This window comes from Chlamydotis macqueenii, chromosome 5, assembly GCF_036417535.1.
Source record: "Chlamydotis macqueenii isolate bChlMac1 chromosome 5, bChlMac1.mat, whole genome shotgun sequence".
In the NCBI taxonomy this organism is placed as follows: domain Eukaryota; kingdom Metazoa; phylum Chordata; class Aves; order Otidiformes; family Otididae; genus Chlamydotis; species Chlamydotis macqueenii.
In genome coordinates, this window is record NC_141560.1 from 4,054,194 (window position 1) to 4,067,559 (window position 13,366).

Sequence of the window (13,366 nt, forward strand, 5' to 3'; positions counted from 1 at the left end):
CACCAGCCAGTTGAGTTGTAGCACTTTTAGACACAGCCTTTTGCGGGGACTGAAAGTCTGAAGGCTGCATAGAGGGGTTTGGTAAATGCTGGAGGAGAGAGTGACCCGGGGCTGGGAAGCGTCAGTCGGGTTGTCTGGGCAGATCCTGAGCTATCCTTGGCTGGTATTTGTATGAGTTGGTCAGAAAAACCTCTGGTGATGGAGATTTCACAACGTCCGTAGGCAACCTCTCCCTGTCCATCGCTGGTCCTACCTGTAGGACATAGTTTCTTCGTGTCCGACCTCGTTCGCCTTTGCTGCATTCAGACCGATCACTACAATCCCCTGGAGACATGGAGAGCGGCTCGTCCATGTCGGTCTTCACCTCTCAGACAGCTGACAGTCTGACTGGTCAGTTTTTGTGTGCAGTGTGGCGTTCTGACAGATGTTCAGCCTGTGATGCTTCCTGACCCCAGGCTCTTCCCCTCCGGACACCGCATAGCGATTTATTCCCACCTGCATCCAGATGTTCGCACCTACTTAATGCAGCTGGGTTTTTTTCCGAGTTTTCTTCAGGTCTCAACATTGTTTGACTTCAAATCCAGTTTTCTGGAGTGTTTTCATTTCTCCTAGCATTGAACACGTTTATCACGTCACCCGTATCACCGATGACATACTGGGTGGGACAGGTCTCCTTGCCCAGCACGTCTTCCCAGTCTGACGGTGAATCACCAGTAAGGACTCTCTCCGTATGGTTTTCTGGTGACTTACGTGCCCACATGAGAGTAGCTTCGCCTGAGCGTGTTTCTCTGGTGCGCTGCTGCGGAAGCCGTGTGCGGCGGCGCCTAATGAATATCAAGATACACGGCTCTGACTGCGTCTCCAGCTATTCACAGCCCGGTTGCTCTGTCGCAGAAGGAAATTAAATTGTTCTTGACAAATCGGTGTCGGCAGTCACTTATCATCTTGTTATCTTCTAAGTGCTTACAAATAGGCTGTTTCATTATTTGTGCCATCAGTTTTCCGAGAGTTTGAGTTAAGTGACCAGTTTGTAATTCCCTGGCTTTTCCTTTTTTCCTCTTTTTAAAGCTAAACCCTATATTTGCTTTTCTTCTGGTCTTCTAAAACCTCTCTTATCTGGTGTGAGGTAATGGAGGAACAATAGCTCTGCAGCCGCTTCTGAGCCCTTCCCTAAATACCTTTGGGGCAGCTTATCGCGCTGGACCGGTGGATGGACCAACACCCTGGTTTGGGTATTGCCCGAGGTTTCTTCCCTTTGCCCTCTGTGACTCTTTGCCTCTGTTAGCTCACTTGAATCTTGACCTTTTCCATTTTCCAACCAGTGCTTTTAAAAGGTTAAGTTTATCCATGTAGAGGTTTTGTGTAGTATTTTCTGTAACCTGCAACGAGATGGAAAATTTGGGCCAAGTCGTGATTTTGACTGACAGTAGGACAACAGCAGTGGAGCTACGTAGCTGCAGAGGTGGGTGTAATTCGGCTTTCCGAGTGATTTTCAGGAGCGTCTGGTAACTCTCGGTGTCCACACCTTGCCGTGATCTGGGTTTTCGAAGAGCAGTGACCCCCCCGGCGTGGGAGATGCTCCCGCAGCGGCATCTCACACGCAGGCGTTCCTCCGGCGTGTCGTATTTACCCTGCCAGGTTCTACTTATTTCTATATTAGCTCTGTTTGCCGATTTCTCAATTCTCTTCTTTTTTGTTTTCTTTTTCTGTTCCTTCGACAGGAATCATTAACCAATGGCAACAGGAATCCAAGGATAAAGTGATTTCCCTATTGTTAACCCACCTGCCTTTACTGAAGCCCGGAAACATCGAGGCAAAAGTCGAATACATGAAACTCTTGCCTAAAATCCTGGCCCACTCGATCGAACACAACCAACACATCGAGGAGAGCAGGCAGCTGCTGTCCTACGCCTTGATACACCCGGCCACCTCCTTAGAGGACAGGAGCGCCCTGGCCATGTGGCTCAACCACCTGGAGGACCGCACGTCAGGTGGCTTCGGGAGCCAGAGCAGGGGTCGGTCGGATTCGGTGGACTACGGGCAGACGCACTACTATCACCAAAGACAAAACTCCGACGACAAACTCAACGGATGGCAAAACTCTCGAGACTCGGGCATAAGCGTCAGCGCTTCCAGCTGGCAGGACAAAAACCTGGCGTGCGAGAACGGCCATCTGCCCCTCTACTCCTCCTCCTCCGTCCCCACAACCATCAACACCATCGGCACTAGCACAAGCACCAGTAAGTACCCGTGAGAAGCACTGGGGACGGCCACCCGCAGCTGCTGTTCGCAGCATGGTTCCCCCATCCCACTAGAAAATATTTATTTGCTGTGGTTAACAGAGGGGCTAGGTTCATCTGGGCCATAGAAAACTCCTTTCTTTTTTTCCTCCCCTTACCTGCTTTTTTATTTCCTGCCAGCTTTTTTTTTTTTTCTCTAATCCTATGGGATTTTAAAGACCTGGCAGCTGGAGAGGAGGGAAAAACAGTCAAGCTGTGAGAGCAAAAATGTGTGTTATCAAAGGGAGCCCCTTTTCTTTCATGTAGCTCTATCTAGATTTGTAGTTCACGTTTCAGAAGTTCCTAAAACAAGCAGGGAGCTGATGCTTTGTGTCCAGAAGTGAGCTGGGGGACTTGAGGCAAGTCCAAAAGTGATGCGGGGACTTACTGGGAGGAAATGGGATTGGGGCCCCAAAGCGCAGGCATCATTTTTGGAAGCAGGGCTGGGATCTGCGATCTTCAGGGCATATCCGAAAACGTTCCCCTGTATCTACAGCGCATAGAGGTGTGAAGCTGGTGGCGATCGAAGGGTTTAGACGCACAGTCCTCCGTGTTTTCCAGGAGAGTTGGGTAGCTTTTCCCCCAAGGAGACCCTGCCAGGCTTTGATGGGAGCAGTGGATGGTGGAGAGCCCAGCCCAAGGCTTGGACACTCGGGGACGCTGCAGAGCACTTTGGCTGGAGACTTATCGTTGATTTTGCATGGAGATGTAGTGCAGCTGTAACTGTTTTGTAAAGCAGCCGTTGACGCCTGCAAGCCATCCTTTGGAGAGGAGGAACAAAACATCTTCTCAGGGGGCTTCAGGAGCTCCTCTGCCCACCCACTCCCTCTGTGGCGGGCTGGCACACCTGCCTTGCTGTCACACCTGCCTTGCTGTCACCTGGGGTGACTGCCACCATCTCACCTGCAAAGCTGAGCGTGCTCCTTCGCTTTGGGCCCCTCAGGAGGTCTCTCTCCAAGATGCTTGGTGTCTCCCTGGATACAAGGGATGCAGAGAGCACTTTGGGGAGGAGAGGCTTCTTGCGGCCAGGGTGCTGGCTTCTCTATCAGCGTATGGAAAGCCACAATTAAATAGCTGAAAGCTTTAAAGTGCTCACTTAAGACTTCTGGGTTTTTCCCTCTCCTGTAATAAGCGCTTGTGTTAGGTGATGTTGCAAATCAACAGTGATGTGAAACGCGGCTCTGGGTTTATCGCTGTAGCACCCTGGTCCCTGCCTCTCCAGGGTCCATCCTTGCAGGCAGCACTGCCTGCTCTGCCACGTGGGGATTTACCAGAAGGGTCTCAGCGTCTCCACCAACTCTGATCATCATGCCCATCCCGTCCCCCATCTTTGAAGGCCTCGCTCCTGCTGCCGTGAGATTATGTGAGGTTCAGCTTCTCTAATAACTGTTTTGGGGTGACCTGCATGGGAAAGGAGCATAACAAGGAGTCAGGTTGAGAAGAATCGTGAACCTATTTGCAATTGGTCTGTTAAACCTCTCCAGGGATTATTTTTGGGGGTATTCTTCCTCGTGGTTTTTGCGTGCTTGGTGGTTTGGAGGCTTGGCATACCAGGGAGGCAGGGGGAAGAGGTGGCTTCGGAAGATGTCTGGTTCCTCGTGTCGAGAGCTGGAAGCAGGGAGGTCTGATGGGTGCAGCAGGTTAATCATTGACCGTGGCTGGAGCACCACAAGATGCATTAGGTCTTGAAGGACGCTTTTCAAAAACCCCTTTGTGTTTCATTGAGCCTTTTTGCCTGCACTTATCTCTTAGCAGAAATAGCGACCCACCTCTTGTCCAGTGGGGTCCCCAGGTGTTAGCGCAAGGTGCTGAAACCCAAGCAACAACCAAATTACTCAGCAGTGCCTGAGCTGCCGCGCTGCTGAGATTTTTCTTACATTCTCCCAGAATTAGGTGTGCGCAGCAGTGCAGCACTGGAACAGGAGCGCTTGTGGGTCTAGCAGCAGCCCTGTACTTTACCCTGGAAGTCTGCTTCTCCATCTCTGCCACTCCCTTTGCCGTAGCATCCGTGAGTCCCAGTACACCAGCCCTTGCCCAGTCCGGTCCTTTCTGGCATCCTGCAGTAACTACTTCTTGTGGTGCCGGGGCAGCTCGCTCACATGGCCTGGCTCTGAGCTGCGAGGTTTATAGAGTCCGTACTTGGGGAACCTTTTCCCCAAGCATCGTGGTGGGGTGAAGAAGGATTTCTAAGGCTGAGTAGCTTTGCAGAGGCGTCTGAACACATCTCCAGCTCAGTCTAATCCTAATGTTAAGTTGTTTTAACTCCTGCTAACACGTTTTGGTGGCAGCACGTTCAGAAAACCGGCGGGCTGAACTGGAGACGACCCGACCACTCTTCATGTGTTACTTCGTAAGCTTCCTTAATGCAATATTTGCTTGGACACAGGCACAGCAAGTCCACAGACTGGTGCTAAAAAATAAACACAGCTGTCAGCCTTTGTCCCAGCCCCTTGAGTCAATCAATACGTCCATTAATCTTTTATTCCAAAGCAAAGCCCTCAAACCATTACTGTTTGTTTAGGTTTTCGTGTCATTATTTTTAAATTCTCCCTCTTACTTGGAGGTGTTTATCTGGGCAGGGGCTTAATCCAGCAAGAGCCTGCAGGGCATGGCTTTCCCCAACCCGTCCCTGCAAAGGCATTGCCTTTTCCTGACACTGAAATGGGGCAAAGCCTTTCCCAGAGGAGTAACGTGGTGATCTTGCCCGAGGTACTTTCGTCTGGTTTTGTGGCATAATTAGGTGTCAGGTTTAAATATGGGTCGGTGAAGCTCACGTGACAGTTTGCTTTGTGCTGTCCTTGTCTTTGACTCGACCTAGACCCAGGCTTTGAGACTTGGTTCAGGCTTGGTTCATCTCCAGCTCTCTCTTACCAATGCTGACTGGTGTTAGCCAAGGTTTGAGGAGATGTTACTGGAGTTCACTAGCCTTCGCAGGGCAAGTCTGGAGCACTCTGGAGGAGTCACTCTGGATTTACACCAGTAATGGTGATCTGGGAGTGGGACCAGCATCCTAAGTGATGGATCTGGGGCAATCTGGGGGTACGGACTCACTCAAAGCGATGGAAGTTCATGTGCTCCTGGCCATCCAGTGCATCACCGTAACTGCTTGCTTAGCCCATCCTGCAGAGCTTGAGCTGCAGCTTTAAACCAAGCTTTAGTGAGCCAGGAGTAGAGGTGGCCACGGCATGGGCTCAGCAGCGCAGGTCAGCAGGAGGCCAGAGCTGCTCCTGGCGTGGTGGGACAGGGTGAAGCCCAGAGCCCCGGCTCTGCGGCCGAGTCAGGCGGCGGTTGCAAAACGCCTGGGTTGCACAACGCCTTTGCAGTGGAGATGGGGCCTGGAAACTCTGAAAGGACAGAAAACAGCAGCTGGCTTTCAAAGCTGCAGACCAAGAGCTTCTTGGATGGGGGCTCCGGCTCCTTCCTTTCCCCACTGTAATTGGTTCCACCTGAGTACGATCTTATGGCATGTGGGTTTCTGGTGTCAAATGGAAGCTTAACCCTCTGTTTTCTGCCTGCTTGGAAGGGAATATGTGCAGAGAAGGAGAGTCTGCTATTAAATATGCTTACCCAGTGCTGAGAAGGTGGGGTGCAGGTACACTGGTCTGAACTGGGCCATCAGGTCTGCGAGCAAGAGCAAAGCACAAGGTTTGGAGGGAGTGAGAGCTACTCCGGCTGGCAATAGCGAGCCTGTTGAACCACAGCTAAAGAGGTAAGGATTCAGTTCCTGGTGCTGGCATGCATCTGCTGGACGGGTGTCTTGGTCCTCTGCTCCCAGTATGAAACCTGGGGATAGCAGTATTACTGCTTTTATTGATGTGTGGTGAGATTTTCCCATGCTCTCGTCCCAGGGCACTTAAACTCCCCATGGAGAGCAGGTTTCCAGGGGCAAGTCAACCTCCCACCTCTGCACAGGGGCAGAAGGTCTGGATTTTACCGCGGGGGCAACAATAATTGCCTCAAACGTTTGAATCAAGAGCCAGATGTTGCAGGCAGAGGAGCAAGGACCTCCTTATGCTGGTACCTACCCAGAAGAAGAGGTGGCTTGGTGCCAAGCACTTCAGCCAGGGTGAGTGTCTCCAGTTGTCACCCTGCCTGGGGGACAGGAGTTCTGCCCAGCTTCTGTACGGGCTGTAGCGCTGCCATAAAGCAATGGCACGTTGGGTTTCCCAGTGGGGAATGGTCCCGGAGGAAGCAGGCAGCACTTGGTCTTGCTGGAGCCTCGTGTGTCTATGAATCCATCTCCCATCTGTCCTTCCAAAAGGAGGAGGAGGTCCCTGGGCTGGTAATGGTGGTGTCTGAGTGCATGGCTGGTGGTGCCCCATGGTCTTGCTCTTGGGTGAGCACCCAGTGCGTCGCTGGTGTGAGTGCTCTGGGTCCCTTGGAGTGACACCAGTGCCTGGAGGCGTGGTGTGGATGACAGCAGGGGATGATCACAGGTCAGCCATGGATAGATACGGTCAGAGACCTTGCAGAGTGGAAGTCCCAGGCACTGGGGCTGTGTTCATCCAGGAGAGGTGTTGCGAACTCCAGTATTTCAGTGTTACTGTGCTGCCTGGATTCCCCTGTGAGTGAACAGAGAGATCCTTGGACCAGCAAAGCTGTTTGCCAGTCTGTGGCCACCCTTCCGCTTCTGAAAAAAATGGGAAAGGTGCCGGGTGCTCAGGCCTGCTACACCCTTCCCGTGGGAGTCTCTGCCAGAAAACTGGTGTTGTTTGTCTACAAGGAGAGAGAGAAGGTGAGCGAGCAATGCGATGCGGGAGAACTAGTCACCTCTCTAACCTTCTTGTCCTGAAAAAGAAAAATCTCTCACTTTGTCCTAGAGCTGAAGAGAAGGAATAAATCAGCGTACTTCCTTCCGTGCGTGCCAGTCCAGATTTATGGCTCTCCCCTTGCACCTACCAGCTTTCGGTAAATGCTTATGTTTCAGTGATGCTCAGGTGGCATCAGCAAGGTGGTCAAACTGGTGGTCCAACTCCCGGTACGACAAGAAATGTAGAGATACTGGTGGCAGCCGGGCACACTGCAGAAGACAGGGCCATCCCGTGGACGCTTAATGTGACAATCCCACCAGGGGCTGCTGGCTCTGAGGCAAGCCCAGTGCCGGCTTGTGGAGACCCTGCCGTCCTTGAAAGGGCTTTCTGTCATGCTGCTCTTTCTCAGAAGAGACTCAATCCCAACAGCGGCCGTACAGGCAGATCTGCAGCTACTGAGCTGTATGTCGGCATGTGTGTACGTGATGTCGTTTGCTGAATTTTACCTATATTTGTCCCAGTTATGGAATTGCTAGTGGGAGAGCAGATGAACAAGGTGCTGGAGCTCTTCCCCAGGTCAGCAGGCAGTTGAGGTGGGAGAAATGGCACCAAGAAAGCACTTGTCATGGACGGAGCGTGAGTTTCCTGACTTAGAATCACAGAATCATAGAATGGTTAGAGACTTGCTCCCCTGCCTACCACCAGAGACAATTCTGTCATCGTACCCAGTATCCAAACTGAGCTTGATAATGGAATGGGATCTGCGTGTTCTAACCTGCAGCACCACCCTGATTTGTGCTGGGTTGACGGGCAGCTTGCAAGTACAACGCTCTCCTCTGTGTAGATTTGCTATGTGAAGGGGATTGCATGTCCTCAGCGTATGTTTGCCTTGCGCAGGGCGACACGTTTCCTCCCGTGCGAAGTTTTGCTAGACACGCCAGTGTGCTTGCTCAAAAATAAAGAGTGCAGAAGTCTTAATAAGGTTATGACAGTGAAGCAAACAAATGCGGTGTTCTTGCTGGGGGAGGATTAGCTTTGTACTCGGGAATTGCCTTCAGAAACTTGTTCCTCAGTTGCCCATGCTGTGTGCTGACCCTTGGCACCCTTGCACTCATCCTGCCAGGTGGGGACACCTCTGACGTTGTTTGCTGTGTTTCTCTTTTACTGATGGACTGAGAAAAGCTCGTTGGCCTTTATCACACTGGCGCTTTTCAGCAGTGGTAGATGGGGACGTCTGTTGTCTTGCTCATGCCCTTTAGCGTTGCACGTAACCGTTGGAGAACGTTTCTAGGAGTCACTCACTTTGCCAGGGTCCCATCACTACAATATCTTGCTAATTCTGTAGCTTAAAAACAGAGTCGTCGTACAGAAAGATAATGTGTGAGCACGGTTGTTTTCTCAAATCCATGCGGAATATGCACAAGTACGACAGCAGACAGGTCTGAGAGTGAGGACAAGATAGAATCACAGAATCGTTTAGGTTGGAAACGACTTTTAAGGTCATCACGTTCAACCATTATCTTCTACTCCAGCTCTGAACAGCAGATACAGATTTCCCTGTCCACTCTGTAAATTCGGAGCACTTGGGAGACACAGTCCAAAGCTCTTTAGACCATCACTCTACAAGCAAGGAGATGAACTGTCACCTGCCCTCAGCCTGAAAGCCATGAACCGCTGGAGATGGTAGTGGTGGTGGAGGACAAGAGCAATGGCCTTTTGCCATGGCACTCCGTTTGCCATGTCCCTCACCCTCTGGTTACCAGGGAGGCATCCAGAATCCAAACAGAGCAAGCTGTGCCCATTCTCCATGAGCTGGGCTGCTGGCCAGGGTGTTTTTAGTTGATGTGCTGCTGTGCACTTGCTCACAGGGGCTCAAGGTGAAGATGCTTGAAGACATTTTGGGCAGGAAATTGGTCTGGCCCTCTGTTCTGGTCTGTCACCTTTGAGCATCCGTGTTGCTGTGTTCAGCGTTTCCTAACCCAACGTACTGAAGTGTCCTGATGGACTCTTGTACTTGAGCTACGATCAGAACCTGTTCTACCCTTGAGACGTCAGTTTAGCTGCCCCGGCACTTTCTGTTCCCCCTTTGAGCCTGTTTTGGCACATTCCCTTCACCTCTTTGCTCCCAGAGGGTCTCTCCTCTCTCCGTGTCTTTGACCAAAAAGAGGGGTGGCCAACAAAGGAAAACGTGGTGCTCAGGTCCCACCTGCAGTGCATGGAGGTCTTAGACTGACATCAAAGCTAATCAGCCTACCTGGTGTCTTCCCAAATACCGCACTGTGCACTGGGAGGAGAAAAAAGAGGGGATTCACACGGCGACACGGAGTAACCCGTGTGGCTTTGAACATGGTCCTCAGGCCGACGTCTGGGAGGGTGGCTCTCCTGTTCCTGTGCAGCTGGGACTGGCTGTTCACAGATAGGTTGTTCGTAGTGGGCGAACGGCCACGCAGCCTTGGCTTTGGGGGGACGCAGTTGGCTCTGGGGGGGATGCGGTTGGCTCTGGGTGGATGCAGTTGGATCTGTGGGGATGCAGTTGGATCTGGGTGGATGCGGTTGGCTTTGGGGGGGATGCAGTTGGCTTTGGGGGGGATGCAGTTCGCTTTAGGGGGATGCGGTTGGCTTTGGGGGGATGCGGTTGGCTCTGGGGGGATGTGGTTGGCTTTGGGGGGATGCAGTTGGCTCTGGGGGGATGCAGTTGGCTCTGGGGGGAATGCAGTTGGCGTTGGGGGGGTTGCAGTTATCAAAGCAGAGCTGATGTTACCCCAGGCATCAGACAGCACAGAGACAGGGACGAGGTCCTCCCTGCCGTGCCCGCTGTGCTCTCGCGCGGGAGCAAGTGATGACGGGGGGCATATGTGCAGCCTACAGCAGGCAGCGCTTCTGGGCTGCGTGCCCGTCCTGCTGTAGGCAGGGTGTGGAGCGAGTGACGGATACCTGCTTGCCAAGCAGAGGGAGTAGGCGGGGGAGCGAACGCGTTTCCCACGGGTGCGCTGCAGCGAGTGGGTTTTCACACGGGCGACGGGCTGGATCTCGTGGTCCTGCCTGCGCTCAGCCCCTCGTCAGGCGTGATGCTCAGAGGCAGAGATGTCACCGAAAGGCGGAGGGCTCCTCCTGCGTTCCCAAAAGGAAAGAGAAGAGGGGACCTCGAGGCTGGGCTCAGCGGTGGCTTGCACCAGATGATACTGTCTGTGAGTGGCGCTTAAGGATACGTGGATGTCACCGGTTGCTTTTGGCTGCTGGTAGGTACAGACCTGCGCGGGTGCTCGTAAACCAGCCCTTGTGACACCAAACAATGCTTCTAGGCGTTTAAATAATCCGTGTAACCTGGCCTGCCAGAGCCCTAGCAAACTCGTTACCGAAGCAAGGGGGTGGTGGTTGGTCTGCGTGGCTGGTGAAGAGGAGAGGGAGCACTGCGTGCCAGCGGGTGACACGTGTCTGTCCCCAAAGAGGACATGTCACACATGCATCATCTGGCACCGTTGCTTCCTCCAAACCTGGTGTATGCTAGGTTTGATCCTTGCGTGTACCCACACATCTCCTTTACAGGGCAGCGCTACCAAATTCACGTACCCTACTTGCAGAGCGATGGCTCCACAGCTTTCTGCCTGGAATGAGGCCACCTAATTTGGGACCCTCTATTCCAGCAGCACCCGGGGATGCTCCCACCCTCTCAGCTTGTGAAATCCTGGTGCAATCACCAGCCGTAAGCGTGCTCTGGTTTTGCACGGCCGTTAGCTCGTCGCTTGTCCATTGGTGCTGGGGGATAGGATACCATCCTTGACCTGCAATTTGGGTGGGGGGAGCTTGAAGCTTGCAGCTCCGATGCTGCCTCCAGTTTCCATACAGCAGTCCAGGTGTCTCAGGGAGGGGCACGAATAAGCAGCAGCGATGGTTTTGTGGGTTATCCTACGGTCCGTGGGATTCCTGTCGCCGATGAATCACGTGTCTAACCTGGAAGCGGTGCAGAAGCTGCCAGCGTGGCTGATTGATGCTCCCCGAGCTGTGGAGCAAAGTCAGACATCCCCAGTAATTCTCCCAGACCCCTCAGCAGTCTCCATGTTGGTTGACCGGGATCTTTTGTTGATGGGTGGACCCTCCTAGACCCCGGTGTATTTTACCAGCAGCCCTGGTGCCTGGCGGATACCGGCACAGACAACAGTAAGCTGTGCTTACTCATCCCATGGGAGCTCGTTGCTCTCCCGAGGGAAGCGTTGCCTTTCCCATCGCCCTGTCAGCACCTGCAGGTCCCCGTCTGCAGTGTGCATCACCGCCGGAGCCACCATCAGCATGAGGCCAGGGGTTCTGGCTGGGAGTCGGGTACCCAGGGATGCGCCTCCACTATTAACTTACAGCCGTGGAACGCCTGATGAGTAATGCCTCCAGCTGCTGACAGCTGGGGATTGCTCTCGCCAGCTTGCCCCTTGGCTCCTAGTTGCCAGCAGGCCCTTTTAGGGTGCCCAGCAGAAGGGGAGGAAGGGTCCACACTGGCAGAGGCACGCAACCCCCTCTAAACCCCTTTTTGCTCCTGCACACCAGCTCTCCAACACCACACTCGTAAAACGCTAGTTTCCTGATGTTTTCCTGAGCATCCTCATGGGGCGAGAAACCCTGGAGGGAAGCGCCGTTCCGTCGGCTCGTCCTTTGAAACCGTGCGGCTCTGGGCTCTGGCAAGTAAAGAAATGAAGAGGGATGAGCTCTCCTTCCCCCCGCCGTCCAACAGCAGCTGCGGAGAAATGGCAGGAGGACAGCGGGGAGGGAAGGGAGTGCTGGGGTTTGGATTCATGCGAAGCGACTCCAGTCTCCTTCCCGACTGCACAGGATCTTGCTGTCTTCTCCTGACTCAGTAACACGCTGCTATTTAATTAACTTTTGACTTCTGGTTTAAAGGAGCAGCGCACAAAATAGTTATTTACTTCATTTGGAAATTCTTTTAATCGTTACCATAATTACAGCTTCCTCTTCTTTTTTTTTTTTTTTTTCCTTTTTGATATTTTTCTTAGCAGAGGGAAGGGAGGGAGGGATGGGGGAATATTTGCCGCTCTCCTTGTGGTTATCACATCCTTCAAATTACTAAAAGAGGCTGGGATAATAGGTCTGGTGATTATATATAGGCACCATCTGCTCTGTGGCTGCTTCCTATCAAAGTGCAGTTAGGAGAGTGCAAGAAGGATATTTTCTCCCCAGCTATATTAAGACTCTGTTTCCATCTCAGCTCCAAAGCAAAGCTCTCTGCATGCAAATGGATCAAATGCGCTGTAATCAATGGCTCGGTTTTGGCAGCCTTGAATCTGATTTTTTTTTTTTTTTTAATTTTATTTTCCCCTCAAGCTTGCTGTTCCCATTCGTTACGCAATTTTATTCGAAGCTGGTTGCTCCGCATTCGATGTTTTCTTGTAACCATAGACGTCCTCCTCTGGTTTGCTGAGCAATCTGGTCTCGTGTTAGCCAGCTCAGAGATCTGTGTCATAACTGGAATGCAAGGCAATATCTGAGCAATCAGGAATGTTTCGGAGGATGAGGAGGGCAGATTTTTAGGATGCGTCAGCTCTCCATGTGTAGAGGAGGTGGGAAGCTGAGCTGAGTTAATTTGGAGCAATAGTGGGAAAGAATTAATGCATGGTTTATGATAGCAGCCATAGCTGTCCCACTGCTACTGGAGACTGCTGGGGAGCACTGCAGAGCTCAGTGTTTGGGGAAATACGGGGAGCTGGGAGGTGTCCGTGCTGGGCAGAAACCACCCAGCATCTTCTGCATCTTCTCGTGCGGGGAACTGGATACTGCATTTACCCCTTGGAGACCCAACAGGCTTTTTTTCCCTCCTGGAGCTGGTAAGGTTTTATGCTCTTGGAAGAAGAAGAAGGTGTAGGAGAAGGAATAAGACATCACCAGTCCGGAGGGAGGGAGCTCAGGACGAGGCACACGAGGGCTGGAGGCCGGAGGAAGCCGATAAGGCTGAACTGCAGAGGAATCTGTTTTGCGAAATCCGGGCCATGGTGCCTACCAGAAAGGAGGGCTAAATGGCTTTTTTTGAATGAGGGAATGTGGGTAAAATGAGACAAGGGAATAGAAAATCCCAAATAAGTCGGTGAGGATAGAAAAGGCTACAGTGCTGCAGCAAAGTCCTGTTTCTTTCTGGGTGACGTTTCCCTGGTGATGGTGGGGTGACGACTGTGGGATGTACATCGTGTGAGACGCACGTTGTCCTCCTGTGTTTTGTTACTCCTAAAGGCACACTCTCTCCCTGCACTCATTCCACAGATTTTTAATGACTCTTCAGGGATTATTGGATCCCAGTTTCTTGGGGTAATTCCGGAGGTTTCGGCCTCAGCCCGTCCA

The 13,366-nt window shown here is 52.3% G+C and overlaps 1 protein-coding gene across 4 annotated transcripts in view; it reads left to right on the top strand.

Annotated features, from left to right (window-relative positions):
• The window catches only part of SAMD4A (sterile alpha motif domain containing 4A), a 102,343-nt gene that overhangs the window by 59,308 nt on the left and 29,669 nt on the right, over window positions 1-13,366 (top strand). For all 4 annotated transcript variants that reach the window (XM_086748566.1, XM_086748568.1, XM_086748570.1 and 1 more), the window contains one exon: window positions 1,722-2,240. In XM_086748566.1, coding sequence (XP_086604692.1) covers window positions 1,722-2,240 — 519 coding nt within the window. The remainder of the gene's footprint in view (window positions 1-1,721; window positions 2,241-13,366) is intronic.